Source organism: Musa acuminata, chromosome BXJ1-8, assembly GCF_036884655.1.
Source record: "Musa acuminata AAA Group cultivar baxijiao chromosome BXJ1-8, Cavendish_Baxijiao_AAA, whole genome shotgun sequence".
NCBI lineage: Eukaryota > Viridiplantae > Streptophyta > Magnoliopsida > Zingiberales > Musaceae > Musa > Musa acuminata.
In genome coordinates this window covers 50748545-50763822 of record NC_088334.1, presented here as the reverse complement: position 1 = coordinate 50763822, position 15278 = coordinate 50748545, and the positions used below count along the sequence as shown (strand labels likewise).

Genomic DNA, 15278 nt, shown 5'->3' with positions numbered 1-15278 from the left:
TTAAATGCACTAAGTTTATCACTCCTTTTATGTCTTACCCTTTTAGTTGTGAACTTCTCTGAATCCAAAAGATTATACAAAATTAGAGTATCTAAGTATAATTAAAAAATCTCTCTTTTTATAAATCTTAGCATGGTGAAAAATATTTTATTTTATATTTTATGAGAGTATATCAAGTAATTCGTATCGATGTGTTGAGCTCTAATTTATTATCAAATATAATCATATTTTCATACTTATATATTTTATTTCAAGTTATGATATGCAGCACAAAAACATCTGACTTGCCCTTTGAAGTCAGATAATACTCCTTTTCCAAAACAACATCAAGCTAAAAGGATTAGAAAAAGAACAAAGATGATTAGCTTTCACAACCTGATCATCATCATCATGAGGTTGGAGGTAAATGTGGAATGGGCCCAACTCAAGCCAACCCTAATCCCACTCATTGCCTCCCAAAAAGTCTCATCTTCTCTCTCCAACTCCATGCTTTTGGCAATGGAAGTGTAGCTTGGAAGACAACCGTTACCGAGGTGGTGAAAAGGACTCCAATGTTTCCACTGAGACGCTTGCTTGGGTGGGGATTTCGAGGAACCTTTTGTCCCATTCTTCCTGTCTTTTTATTGTGGGAATTTTTGCATATGCATCCTCTCAAAGTTTGCAAAGAACTTGTTAGCTTCAAATATTGAAATCCTCAAACTGTCTTTGGTTAATATGACCAATTACTGTCAGTATTAGCTGATCTAAGTTCAAATATATTTTAATGATTTTTTAAACTTAGATTTAGAGGGATAATTGTTTTAGATTTATGTATACATATGTAAATTTTGCCATTATTTTATTGTGGAAGTTTGATTGTTGTCATGTTTTAATACACTTTTTTGTCTCTATATTCGAATAATTGTTGGATTTATATATGAGCATGAGTGAATTTACACTACAATAATATTTGATCTTTCTTAAATCTCGTATTAGAAACAATCTTATAACTTCTTAATGCATGATTTGGATGTAAACAATATGAACTTTTAAGATAAATCATGCTTATGAAAAGGATGTGTGGATTATTTGGTGGAAAGAAGAGAAGGACAGTCATCTACCAAAGTCCCAAGTTTTCTCATATGAAGGAGGCTAATGATCATATACAACATCATGATGAGCAGTGATCAGGATAAAGACTCTGTCCCTCTCTCTCTCTCTCTCTCTCTCTCGCTCTCTCTCTCTGCCATGAGTAATGAATGCTGATGCTAATTCTCAGAATATGCATTTAATACTTGGACTTAGAACACAAAAATCTGGTGGCCATCTGTGTAAAGTACATTAGCAAATATTTTACAGCAAACAAAGACTGGCAATGAAGTCCTTCGCCAACCCAAAGGCTCGTCCTCTCTCCTCTCTCTCTCTGCAGAAACGGGGGCTGCTGGTTTAAAGTTGTCAACCCACCACCATCATTACGTGACAGCTGCACCTCTGCATGCGGGTCTCCCGAGCATTTAATTCTCCCCCTTCCTCCTTTTGTTTTATTCTCTTACCTCTTCCTCTCTTGTTCTTGATGGTTTGGTTTTCTGAGCCATGCCCTGTTCTCCTCCTCAGAGATTAGGCCTTGAGATTAGGAAAGCAGCAGTAGAGTCAATGCGAACAATGATCAAGAGGTTGCTTTTACCAGTTTGACTGCTTGCAGTTTACCGAGCCATTTGTTCTCTGGAAGGCCATGAGAGATTAGGAGTGCAGACACAGTCTCCTGCATCATACTTAGAGCAGCACAGATGTCACTGATGCAGAATGATCAAGAACTTCCCTTGTCAGTTGACTGTATGCAGTTCACTGATTTGTTCTCCTCGGATGCCATGAAAGATTAGGCGTGCAGACACAAGTCTCCTACATCATACTTGGAGCACAGATGACACTGATGAAGAATGATCTATAAGCTGAGTCTTATGCAGTTTACTGAGCCATTGTTCTCCTCTGGTGCTTTGGAAGATCATTGAGTGCAGAGTCTCCTGCATCATTCTTAAGAGCACAGATGACACTGATGAAGAACGATCAAGAAGTTTCCTTGCCAAATAACTGTATGCAGTTCACTGAGCCATTTGTTCCCCTAGGATGCCATGAAACCATTAGGAGTGCAGAGACAGGCTCCTGCATCATAATTAGGGCACGGATACTGATGCTACTGCACCCAAATGATCAATGCTTGCCCTTTTCAGTCGATCATATACAGTTTGGTGAGACAAATGGCCGTGGAAGATTAGGAGACAGCACAGACACTGATGATACTGCATTCTGCTTTCCTTGACCACTGTAAGGAATGATCAAGAAGGCCACGATTCAGTTGACTGTGTGTTCACTTGTGACGTTTTATGATGGTCTTTCAATCGCTGCTCTTGAAGGAGTCCAATGCCAGAGGTGTGACAGTACTGCTGCAGCTGCCAAGGAGAATAACAGGATGAGTGAATAGGGACATGAGATGATGTGATCTTCCTGGTGCTTTTGGAGAAGGTCTGTGTTCGAAGCAAGTGGTGGAAGAAAAAGCATGGATTTCTGGTTCCATGATGAACAGTAGAAACCTTAAATGCCATCATAAAAGCACAGCTATTAGAACTCTGGTCAGCATTGTATCACTAATTAAATCAAAAGTATGGTTGTGTGAAATAAACATACTTCAATAAGATCATCAATGAAGGATCTGCTATGTCAGTGCAAAAACATGCTACTGTTCCTCACCTGCTCCAGTTTGGCTTCATGTGGCCTGCATACAAGTGTGAGAGATTCTTCTCGGTGGACCATTCCAGGACTTGCCTAAGTTTCAGCGCATGAGCTGGAAGAAGATCAAGCTGGGTTGTGGAGATTTCCCACTCACCATCCAAAAGTAACTTCCCAGCGTTAGAGTGATCAGCTCCATCTTCTACTTGGCATCTGCAATCAACTCAATTCAACATGGTGATCCTTGCATCCGAAGGAAAATTTTAACCAACATGGCACATAATTTGTGTGTATCTGCAGAAAAAGAAAAATCACTCTTAGCATAACTCAGAAAAAGATTAAAATGGCACAACATATGACAGTGACATCTGCAATGAAACCCACTTTAGTTTTATCTTAGATGCACATAAAAATTGTTTCTCTAATGAATTGTGCTTTTCCTTGCCTTGCTATCTTTATGACAATGCATCTGCAAACTAAACAGAATTCCAATATCTACTGATGTCTGAAACCTATTAATTTTATTGAACTCTTTCAACACATTTCTTTTTTATTCTTTTTTAATCAATCAATCAATAACAACAACACCGACAAAGCTGCAAAGTCCCAAATCAATGATTCAGTTTTTAAAACGTGATGTTTGTGCCCATTTAGTCATTGGTTTAGATTTCATGCAAGCAGATCAAGCATCAAATGTTTGGATCAAGAAACTGTGAGATCCCATTACTTTGTCATACACTTACCCAATCACTTCCTTGCCTCAAATCAAAAACAACTGAGCCATGTCACTGAAATAATCCCAAAATTTTCATACTACCAACAAAGCAACCTACGTGAAACACAGTTGCCAAATAATGTCATCCACTTGAAATGACATGAAAAAAGGAAATTGATTACTTTCTCATGACCAATTGGACACAAACTGTAATAACAGTAATAACAAGAGTAACTACAGTTGGTCATTTAAAGTCTATGTGCTAGGAAGCATTATCTCAATACATATTCATAAAATCATGCAGAGTTCTATGTGCTAGGAAGCAAGTTGCTTTGGAATATTATAGAATATAAGAACAAAAATTCACAATATGAGGATAAAAATATCTTGAGAAAGACTCTTTTTTATATCAACTCAAACTTTAAACTTCTTCTACATCTTCTCACAAACTCAATAATTCTCCGTGAAACTTTGTTGATCTATTAGAAACAGAAAATCTTAGGAGCACAAATTTTTTCTTTCTTCCCACACACCAAAATCATAAAATATATAGGGTATTTATATAATAGTTAATTGTTAATTTTATAGTTTTCTTTAAACAAAAATATTTTCAAATAAAAAAATCCTAGTTGATCAAACAAACTCATCTCTTAAATTTTCTCCGCAAGAGAATATATGATCTATTAAAACTTTTTGAATGTAAAAGTCAAACCAAACACATGTCACGTAACTGGTGATTGCTAGGAGGAAAAAGGGAGAAAAAAAGATGGAACTATGGAATAAAACCACTAAATATGGATACAGCCATACAGGTGATGTAGAGTTCCTTCTCTGTGGCAACATGTACACAAACCAAATTGTGTGTCGTCGTGCATTAACTTTCTTCAAAGTAGGCTTCAACAGTCTTCAGTCCTCTGCATGATATCCAACTGCTTGTATTTGGCTTTACCCCAGAACGAATCAATTCCATGTATAGTTTTCTCCAAGAACAATTCCCATCAGTGAGACCACTTTGGCTACTTAAATCGAGAAGCAGCAAGCGGAAGGAGAAAGAAAATTAATTTAGGTAGATAAAACTACTAAATGCACGTGATTTTTCTTAAACTTGAAGAAAAAAACTGTTATAAAGTTTGCCGCAAAGTGTTTAAACTTAGAGAGTATGTTCGTAAAATTAGTGAGAGTAGTAAGTATATAAATTAGTTTGCATTATGAGAATGAAAAGCAGAACAGAAATGCAAACCGAGTATATCGAATTTATAGTGGTTTGGTCGTCGTGACCTATGTCCACTCCTAATTCCTCTTCACTCGAGGCCACTGGCTTCCACTATCGATCTTCTTTCAAACGGGCGAAGATCAACGACCCTTACAATTCTTTTCTTTTTTTCACAGGTTCAGAAGTTACTCTTTACAAGCTACTCACCCCTCTCTTAAACTAAATCCGAAACTTAGAGTTAGAGGCGAATTCTCAAGGATTTACTGTAAAGTTTTCACACTAATTTTGTTTCAGTTCTCTTTTCTATGCAGGGATGAGTGAGGCATTTATAGGCTCCAAATGGATTCAAATTTGGAGCCAAAATGGTCTCATCCCGGGTTTTTGGGATACTGGCGGTACCACTGCCAGTACCGGGTGGTACCACCACCTGTCAGTCTAACACTGGACGGTACCCTGACAGAGTCTCGAATATTGGACTCTAGCAGTACCACCACTTGATAGGGCAGTACCACCGCCCAAACCACCTGGGAGGCTCAGCCTCAAGCGATGCCACCGCCTGGGCCAACTAAGGGTCATTGAATGGGCCTTTCTCTTGGCCCAAATAGCCCCAACTCCGACCCAATGGGCCCCTAATTAAGTTAGCCTGATTACACTCGAAACTAACTCAATTAGACCTAAACTATTTCGATCTAGACAAATTATTACAAGCATGAATCCTATGTTGTCCGACATGTCATTGGTTTATCCAACGCTTAGTTCGATCTTTCAACGCATCGTCCTGTCTTTCGACGTATTACCCAATCGGCTTGTTGATCTCCACAACATCCGATCTCCTTGACGCAAAATCCGATCCTTCGACTCGATGCTCGAACTCATGGCACGAAATCCTTCTGCCGGTACGTCATCTGATCCTCCAACTCGACGTCCAATCTCCTTACATGTTTTACTCCAGCTCAACGTCTGATTCCTCCTGCTTTAATTGATTTGTCTTTTCTGATCGAAGTTAGTCTTGTGTCACTCAAAACGCAGATTAGATCGTAAATCCATCAATTGATTTCATCATCAAAATCCGAGATTCAATAGGGTCATTTCTGATTGAAGTTAGTCCTGCATTACTCAAAACACAGATTAGATCGTAAACCCATCAATTGATTTTATAATCAAAATCCGAGATCCAACAGGGTCAACCATCCTTTGTGGTCCAATTGAACCAATCCAACCTAACCCATTCCTAACCCTAATATCGAGTCAAACCTTCTATTGTCATCCATACAACAAACACCCCTATTGAGACTAGGGCTACAACTTGAATAGAATGACAATGGTAATGGGGGCTCGAATCGACCCAAAACAAAATCAAAATCCAGTTTGGATTCAACCAGACCTAATTAAATGCAATCCCATCTGAATATAAGTTGATATAGAAAGATGAGATATATTTGTACTGTCAAAACCTTCAGGTTCTTCCTTGATCTCCTGCTGTGTAACATTTCATTTATTATAATCAAAACACATATGGTGGGACTTGCTCTATCATTTCTCCAACAGAAAGTAAATAATTCACTAGCATAGCATAGCAATATTTGCTGCATAGTCCAAAGCATTTCAATCTAACATGTTCTCTCAATTCCGGATGATTCCATGGAATCATGTAGACCATGAAAGGCTAAGTTTTCTAGCAATGTTAGGTTAAGAACAGGGACCATAACCTATTGCTTCTTCAACCCACTAAATGAATGATCTCCATACAGTTCCTAAGAACAGAAATTAAATAGCATTAATACCAAATAAAACAGGATACGACCATCAAAGTCACCTCCAAACGCGACGAGATCGCTACGATGGCATACCCAACTATAGCGTTGCAAGTCAAGATTTGTTCGAGGATTACCGAATACCTGAGAGATCGAATTGGGAGCTTGAGACGCATCGACCAACGCATTCAAGAGCAGATGCAGAAACCTGCGTCGCAGTCCACGTGAATCAAACGAGAAGCAGACCAAATAATCCGAAAAGAAATGAAAGGAGAGGACGTCAGCGACAGAGGGAGGGCGGCTGAGGCATCGAGAGCGCTCCGCCCCAGAAGAGGAGGAGGCGGAGTCCGCATCCGGTGTTTCCCTCGTCTTCAGTTCGGGGTTTTGTAGGCCGAGCTCGAGAACCGTTATATTGTTCGTATCGGTCGGTATCGGTCTGATAAGATCCGATAAAACACCGATATATAAGATATTAAAACGGGAACGCGTTATATTAATGCTTTAAAAGAACAATGCAAACAAAACTAGGGTTTGTGCGTGCTTCCCTCTGCTTTCTTGGATCCGATTTGGAGGTAAGGTGCCGATATTTTCTCTCTTCTCTTGATCTCCTCGTGTAATTCCGGGCAATTTGAAGCCAAATTCTTTCTTTTGGCCTTCGATTTCTCACAGGGAAAAATTGGGAGTTCTTCGCTCTCCTTCATTCAATTCGACGTGGAAAAGAAGGAAGGAAGAGAGCCGATAGGATGAGGTGCCTTCCTCGCTTCCTTGGAATCCGGATTGCCTGCGTTGCAGGATGAGTACTCTCTTAGTTCTATGTGGTTCTTTGTTCTTAGATAAGAAATGGGTTTACTTCAACACTTGGGGTCACTACCAAAAGCACCAACAAAGAGAAAGTTCATAGCTTTTCGCACTGTAATTGGCCACCCTGATCTTTTAGTTACTTTTTTCGATCGTTTTCACAGTTTGTGTGGTCCAATACAAGATATAGAGCTTAAACCCAGCAGGAAGGATGTATGGCAACATAATGGCCAACGATTTGCAGCCCGTGGATTGTGGTATGCAATGGGTTTCTCAAGATCCAAACATGATTTAACAGAGACAGAATTTATTGTCGAGCCTGCCACTGAGAATGAGGCTCCAACTTCCTATTCAGTGCGAATCTTGGAGGAAGCTGAGAGGATTTGTAAGATACTGTCCAACCAGCCGAATTCGAACATTACTTCTTGTCTAGATGAAGCTGGAGTGACTGTCTGCCCAACCTTGGTGGCTGAGGTCGTGAAGAAGCTAGGTAATGCAGGGATGCTTGCACTGGTCTTCTTTCGCTGGGCCGAGAAGCAGCAAGGTTTTAACCATACATCTGAAATCTTCCACCATCTAATCGAAGCACTTGGGAAGATCAAGCAATTTAGGTTGATTTGGAGTTTGGTGGATTTTATGAAGCATAGGAATTTGTTGAAGAAAGAGACTTTTGCGTTGATTACCCGGAGATATGCCCGAGCTAGGAATATTAGGGAAGCAATTGAAACTTTTGAAAAGATGACAATTTTTGGGTTGAAACCAGAATTATCAGACTATAACTGCTTGATAGATATTATAAGCAAGTCTAAGCATGTTGATAGGGCTCAGGTGATTTTTAATGAAATGAAGAGAAGAAAAAGATTTACTCCTGATCTTAAGACATATACCATTCTTTTGGAAGGTTGGGGTCATGTTCGGGATTTGTCGAGCCTGAAAGCTGTTTTTCATGAGATGATTGACGAAGGCTTTAAACCAGATGTTGTCACCTACGGCATACTCATAAATGCTTTCTGCAAGTCTGGAAGATGTGATGATGCTGTTAAAATCTTCCATGAGATGGAAGCAAACAATTGCAAGCCAAGCCCTCATATATACTGTTCTCTCATCAATGGACTAGGTTCAGAGAAGAGATTGGACGAAGCTTTGAAGTACTTTGAGCTTTCTAAAGCTAGTGGTTTCCCCCCTGAGATACCAACTTACAATGCTCTCGTGGGTTCTTACTGTTGGGTTATGAAGTTTGAGGATGCATTTAGAGTGGTGGATGAGATGAAGAGTTGTGGCATTGGTCCAAATGCTCGTACCTGTGACATTATTCTGCACCATCTTATCAAAGCAGGAAAAACAGAAGAGGCTTATGAGATCTTTCGGAGGATGGGTAGGGACATTGGTTGTGAGCCCCAGCTAAATACATATACAATGATGGTCAGCATGTTCTGTAGCGTGGAAAGAATTGACATGGCCATGAAAGTATGGAATCAAATGAATGCTAAGGGAATTCTTCCTTGTATGCATATGTTTTCAGCATTGATTAATGGGCTGTGCTATGAGAATAGGTTGGATGATGCTTGCAGATACTTCCAGGAGATGTTGGATAAGGGAATCAGACCTCCTGGTCAATTATACAGTAAATTAAAAGAAACTCTTCTAGATGGAGGAAGAAGGGATTTGGCTGTTGATTTTGGATTGAAGCTGGATCAGTTAAGAAAGACTCCACTGAGAGGTTAAGGGATTCTATTTATGGGTCATGCTTGACATTTTATTCTCTTAACTATTCTCGCATTTCACAATGACCAAGAGAAAAAAAAAGAATATCTGCTGCCAAAAGTTTCATGGAAGTATCAGATGTGATTGGTAGAAGCAAGCACAAAGTTTAGATGAGAAAAATTGGAAGATGCCAAAACCCTCGCGAACCATTTATCTCGAGATCGTACCAGGACACACCAATATGAATCAGGATATCGGGCACAAAGCTCTGTTATGACGACAGCGAATTACATTGGCTTCTGGTTAAAGAAGGATGCTTCTTGCTCTTTTTTGTTGCTTGAATAGTTTACTTTTGCTTTTACATGGAAGCTGCCTAATGTAAGGTATGAGCTTTCTTTGTTTTGGAGAGCTCGGTCATTTTTGGATAAAATACAGAAATTTTGAGGTTCAACACTGTAGTCATAAATGACTGTTTTCTTGGATGTTCAACACTGCCATTCTTATATCTTGAATTGTGGAAAAAGTTCATGTTATTCATCATCATCATTTAACAGCGTAATTGGTTGTGCATTATTATTATGAATCCTAATTATAAATCTGATCCTACTTTGCTACTTTCTGTTGCTGGAATTGCTGTGACATCTTGTGATGCATACCGTATAAGGTTTGTGGCAAATATGTATGGCCCGACTTAGTTTAATATAAAACGGATTAGTGGCATTACATACACATAAATGCATTTTGTTTGAATTTTTTCCTTTTGTGATGCATTCAGTTGACAGAAATTTTTATTCCCAAATAATGAAAGGCGGAGGGAACCGATGAGCGATTTTTAGAACCTCGAAAGCTTAGAGAGATAAGTAAGATTTAGTCATCTTAGTATTCTAGAAACACCGAGTGGCACAAGAAGAGCTCATGGGTAGCATGACGGTGCTTGTTCGGCCAAAAATGATCCGAAAACAAGCAAATGACGGTGCTTTTTCGGTCAAAAATGATCCGAAAACAAGCAAATAACGAGTAAAAGAATAGCCAAAAGAAGTGGTGGACAATCAAGGCACTCGAGGCTTCTCTGCTGCCCGTATCACAAAACTATCTTCATTCTCTAGCTTTTGGAATGGAAAAAAAATTCTTCACTTCATTTTATTTTTAACTTATATTCCGTATCTCAGATTGGTTAGTACATGAACATCATATATATCATTTGATGTCCAGTGAAACTTTCTTTGCAATTTTTATTGGAACATAAGCCACCCATTTGTACCAAATATTGTAAATATCGACTCAAAACACTTCGATTTTCACTCCCATTTTACCTCTTCCACGATGATCATAATAAAAATGATCTTTGCTTTTGTTGAGCCAATGTTTTGATTTAAATCCTAAAAAAAACTTGCTCCCCTCGTTCATTTTTTCCATATATTTGGTGATGCACTGATACCGATGATCAGCCTCGGCCTGATCATGGGAAGCACAAGCTAACATACAACCCTGAGAAAAAAAAATGGAACATGAAATGACAATAAGAAAATAAACAGGATTTTGACAGAACCGAATACATGATAAAGAATCAATCATGAACCACAAGCAGGTCCCCATGTTAATTCTCAACAGCAATGTGAAATATACCAGTAAAAAATGACCTGGGATAATGACTTCGAGGATACAATTCTCCCTGTGAAGTGTTTCATCGTAACTTTCCGGCATCACTTACAATGCAACTAATCGTAAAGCTCAACTTTTGGAGCATGTACCAGATAGGCACTCACTTACAAAACCAAGTGAGTGCATTGTGCTAAAGATTGAGTGCAACCATGGAGGCAAAAGCTTGCTTTTTGTTACGTCAGCTATGCATATGCATTGTTCTTGCAATGTTGTTTATCGACTGTGCCTGGACGCATTTTATGTATCAACATCACCACCTGAGCTGGCTGAGTCATCATCGCTGCCGTCGCTGTCACTGCTACTGCTTCCGCTCCCGCTGCCACTGCTACTGCTTCCACTCCCGCTGCCGCTGGAGCTGGAGGTCTCCTGCTGCTGCTCCTCCACAGCATTTGCCTGTGCTCGTAGGGCCTCAGCAGCATTCAGCCCCTCATCTGCCTCATCACTTACATCAACGTCCGCAATCTCATCATCCGTATCATTCTGATTTGATATATTGATGTCAAATCCTGCATCTTCTGCCTGTCCAACAATTGCCTTGCTTGGTGTCCCTCCATCGTCATCCCCAAGGATATCCAGGTTTTCCTCGGATGATTTTGGATCAGGAGATGGGAATGGATTAACAGGCACCGAAGGAAGACCAGAGCCCTTGTTCATGGGTCTTGGAGCTGTGCAGGCCAAAGATGACACATTAATTTAAGTTGACTGTGATCCAAACATGCAAATGTTATACAAAAGAACAAGAATAATAGCACCTGAAAAAATTTATATGGAAATTAGAAGTAAAAGAATTACATCTACAGAGATTCTCTACTGCAACATGTTTCAACGCTGCAAAGCAGCATTGCCTGTGGACTTTATTATGATATTCATCAGGTATCACAATGTCAACTTGCATTCTAGCAGTGTACAAGTAGGGTATTATATAATTTTCTGTAATCAATATCTGCATCTTATAGTAATCCTTCATTAATTCAAAGCCAAAATAACTGGAAACATTGTGAATGATCATAGATAGGAAGGCCAATATCTTCAGTTATCTTGTGAAAATTATACACTACACAGAAGAGGGAAATTGCTTCCAACAAAATCAACACTATACTCATATCATCCCATTCCAGAAAAAAAAAAAAATTCCTTTTGAGGTTGTAATCCAAATACTTAAAGGACATTAGTGAAAATAATATGTCAGTGAAACAGTATGAAACTATGGAGAGTTTTAATAAAGAGATGACAATTTAAGATAATAAGAAAAATAAGAGATAGAAGTTGAAAAACCTGAGGTCACTGAGAAGAGGAAAAATCCTCCTGAATATCAATTGAGGAATGACCAGAAAATGAGAAGTGCAGCCAGATTTTTAACAGAAAGCTTTATTTATTTATGTTTTTTGATTTGCCTCAAATGCTGTTGCTTCATAGGTAAGTTCTAACTGGTACAGAGAGGCAAAAGTAAACACTGCTAAAGAACTCAAATAAAACATGGTTAGTGATTATTCAAGATGAATTTCTTTCTTGGTTAAGAAAAGGGAAAAAAAATCATATGACCCATCAGCAGTTGCAAAATGGCATGAAAAGATATCAGGACATTCTGTTGTTACTTAGTTATACAACTGATAAACCTACACAAATTATAAGCAAACAATTCTTCAATATTAAAATTACATAATGGAATTCATAACTACTGGGAATAGTTGATAAAAAAAGGGACAAACAAACATACATACATACATACACACATACATACATTTCTGAAATTATGCAGGATGATTCTTAAATTAGTTCAAAATGAATAAATCCCACAGGGGGTAATACCTGAACTTTCTGGTTCACCAATATCAATTCGTTCTACCTCAACCTGTACAACAATCAAACCACATGGAAAATTAAAATAGACATTCTTGAAGGAGAAGCACTAAAATTTTACAATTCAATCATGAAAAATGGTGCAATCTTAGGTAAGGAATTAGATGATATCTATATAATTTAATAGACAAATAGAACGAAATATAACATGAGCATCACAATTTACTAGCAATGCCAAAGCAAGAAAAGGTAACTTAAGTTGCAACTTAGATGGTTACATCTAAAAGATGACTTGGAGAAGTTAAAAAAAATTAAGAAATTGACAGAAAAAAAAAAATTTAAGCCAGGTTTTTGCTTATATACATATTCTAGCACATTGCTTTGTAATTTTATATCATAATAAAATTTTTATTGGTTAAAGATAGAAGGATCACCCAAATGGACCAGTATCCCACTGGACCCATATATACCAACTAATATGCAAAATCATGTTCACATCTATATCAGATTTCAGAATATACATGTTGCATAAATAATCAAATTTGCAAACTTTAATTTCAGAATATCAATGTTGCATAAATAATCAAATTTGCAAACTTTAACAGTTTCATTTTATATTGGTACTTACAGGCACTGGATGCATAACTGTTTTGTTCAATGCTTGTGCTTTGGAGATCTTCCCAAGTGGAGGAGAACGAGAATCTGTGGTTGTCCCAGCTGGGGGTGCAGGTGTCATGTTAGATGCAGCAGCATGCTCACCAGGCAACCGGACATGCCTCAACCTCTTTACTGCCCGATGCAATCGTTCCAATCTAAAAGTCTCTCCATCAAAAAACAAAACTGCATCATTGTCCTTGTAGTCTTCACTGCTCCCCTCAAAGGAAACATTTGACTTTCCAGGCTGATTATTATGGAACTCGACAGTGACCCTATTTTCCTTGTTCTTATACAGTGATCCAGGTTGGCTCTTGTCAATTGATGCTGGCTTAAATTCATCTAGTAGTTACAGATAAAAACAAAACCTTACTTCTATATCTTAGTTAAATAAATGAGAGAAACAAACGAAGTTCAGCAAAAGCAACTAATGGTGAATTTTTAACAACTAAGTTTTAATTCTGCAATAAAATATCTTTGACAGTGGAAATAACTTCAGATACATGTTATCCAAGAAAAGGCCGCTTTCTACTTTACAGGAGCACCTTCTGTATAGCACCAAATGTCACTAAGTTCCATCGTTTTTTAAGCTCCAATACTATGTATCATGCTCCATAGTGTAAAAGTTATCCTTTAACTTTCTTAGGCTTTATACTGATGCCAAAAATAACCAACAACATCAAAAGAGCAATGCTATAACCTAAAACTTGGATAAAATATTCCTGGTATTTTGAGCTAGTTGGTGAGAATGACACTGGACCCTGTAGATATTTAAATTCCTGTAATCACATATACAACTATTTGTATATACTTTGCTTTTTTTATTTTGAGACTATCAAAGGTCAAGTTATGTGATAATTTGTATGAATATGCATTCACAGACAACCTTCTCTTCCTAAGAGATGGATACGAGACCAAGGTGATAATAACTACTTCTGAGTTTGTAGGTAAAAGACAGAAATGAATAATTAATCAAGAGAATGGAGAAAAGCAAGCATTCCAGTTAGCCTAATGTTTTTCTTCAAATTGAAAAACAAGCTTTTTTGTCAGTTTAGACTTGCTTCTTCTGCTGCTCGAGTCTTCTAACAAATTCCAGTTCTACCTGAGGTTTTCCAATAGACTTACCTATTTGATCAGACACTATAATTCTGGGATTGACCTTATGTTGGAAAGGAACCGTGTGAATATCTTAATTGTTCGAAGTTCAAACTTCAAATATATTTCCTCTAATTTTATTCCTTGGTGCTTAGATGGAAAATTTTCGTTATATTCTCCAAGCGCGCACGTTGTGCCTACTATATTTTTGATGCCCTCTTGCTATATACACCTCATCCCATCCCAATCCTGAGTACCTAAACACATTTTCATTCGGTGACACTTCGAAACATAGCAAAGCCCTGATTATCCCTATGTCCAACGTTTCAATTTGGTAATGAGAAAGCACGCCTAGATCCCTATGTCAAACGTTTAAGCTTAAAAGTTAAACAAAATAGCTTTTTCCTATAACAAAACATCATTAGGTTCCTTTTCAAACAAAATGCATCTTCTCTTCCAGAATTACATTAATATCATGAAGGTAAGGAACAGAAGGTACAGATCCCCTCTTTTATGTACTTACCACTCAAATTTGACGATAACAGCCAAAAAATAAGAGAGAAAAAACCCTAAAAGCTACTTTTCACAGTCCAAACGAACATCACAACATAAATAATCCGGAAAAAAAGCACAAATTCCAAGAAGTCCGCCCACAAAATAATCTTTCTTTTCTCAATAATCGCTATAAAAGTATTCTTTCAATGCCCAAATTCCACCCAAGAGATAACCCAAAACAATTCAAATCCCACCCCGGGCCAAGAATCAGGCAATTCCAGAGCACCATCAAGAACAACCAAAGGAAAGACAGGCAAAATCAAAGAAAATCCGGAGTTGTTCTAATATAACCTACATCGAAGCGTGCAGAACTTGGTAGTCGAGTTGTCCTTGAAGGAGGAACCCAATCGCATGTCGTACCACCGATCCTGCTGCGGGGCTGAGGTGGGCTCGTCGTTGTTGTTTGCCATCTCTGCCGCTTTCCGATGCCTACGCTTCCTCCCTAACGATTGGGTCTCCGATCGAAGCACAAGAGGATCACACTAAAGCGATGCATAAGGGACAGCACTATATATGTTAGTACCTATCGGATTTTGGATTCGGATCTTAGGATCCGGATGCCTCGGATTCTTTTAATGCGAATAAATCTATGTTTCATCAGAACCGGACCGCGAAACAAACCGGT

General features: G+C 38.3%; 2 protein-coding genes and 1 long non-coding RNA gene across 6 annotated transcripts; 1 reads left to right on the top strand and 2 right to left on the bottom strand.

Moving 5' to 3' along the window:
* Positions 1–1242: 1242 nt before the first annotated feature.
* Positions 1243–6760, bottom strand: LOC103995761 (uncharacterized). Of its 4 annotated transcripts, none has more exons than XR_010476393.1 (4): positions 6530–6760; positions 4229–4437; positions 2725–2997; positions 1243–2426 (listed from the first exon to the last, which is right to left on the bottom strand). It is a non-coding gene; the product is annotated as an uncharacterized LOC103995761 (long non-coding RNA). The 4 variants fall into 4 exon arrangements; XR_010476394.1 differs by having other exon boundaries at positions 4229–4434; XR_672537.3 differs by lacking the exon at positions 4229–4437 and having other exon boundaries at positions 1243–2567.
* A 164-nt stretch (positions 6761–6924) lies between these two features.
* Positions 6925–9433, top strand: LOC135588659 (pentatricopeptide repeat-containing protein At1g71060, mitochondrial-like). Its single transcript, XM_065080886.1, has 3 exons — positions 6925–6957; positions 7055–7133; positions 7348–9433. Exons 2-3 carry the CDS (start codon positions 7129–7131, stop codon positions 8906–8908), a joined length of 1566 nt encoding a protein of 521 aa, XP_064936958.1. The 5' UTR covers positions 6925–6957; positions 7055–7128; the 3' UTR covers positions 8909–9433.
* A 968-nt stretch (positions 9434–10401) lies between these two features.
* On the bottom strand, positions 10402–15129 carry LOC135588658 (uncharacterized). Its single transcript, XM_065080884.1, has 4 exons — positions 14949–15129; positions 12978–13345; positions 12359–12401; positions 10402–11214 (listed from the first exon to the last, which is right to left on the bottom strand). The coding sequence occupies exons 1-4, from the start codon at positions 15061–15063 to the stop codon at positions 10787–10789; spliced, it is 954 nt and encodes a 317-aa protein (XP_064936956.1). The 5' UTR covers positions 15064–15129; the 3' UTR covers positions 10402–10786.
* Between the last annotated feature and the right edge of the window lie 149 nt (positions 15130–15278).

Bases quoted from the DNA above. Each gene is read 5' to 3' on its own strand.
- LOC135588658 (XM_065080884.1), bottom strand. From the start codon at position 15,063: ATGGCAAACAACAACGACGAGCCCACCTCAGCCCCGCAGCAGGATCGG. The intron at 13,346-14,948 runs GTAGGTTATATT...TGTAACTACTAG, and splicing joins CAAGTTCTGCACGCTTCGAT to ATGAATTTAAGCCAGCATCA. The intron at 12,402-12,977 runs GTAAGTACCAAT...ATTGTTGTACAG, and splicing joins CAGTTATGCATCCAGTGCCT to GTTGAGGTAGAACGAATTGA.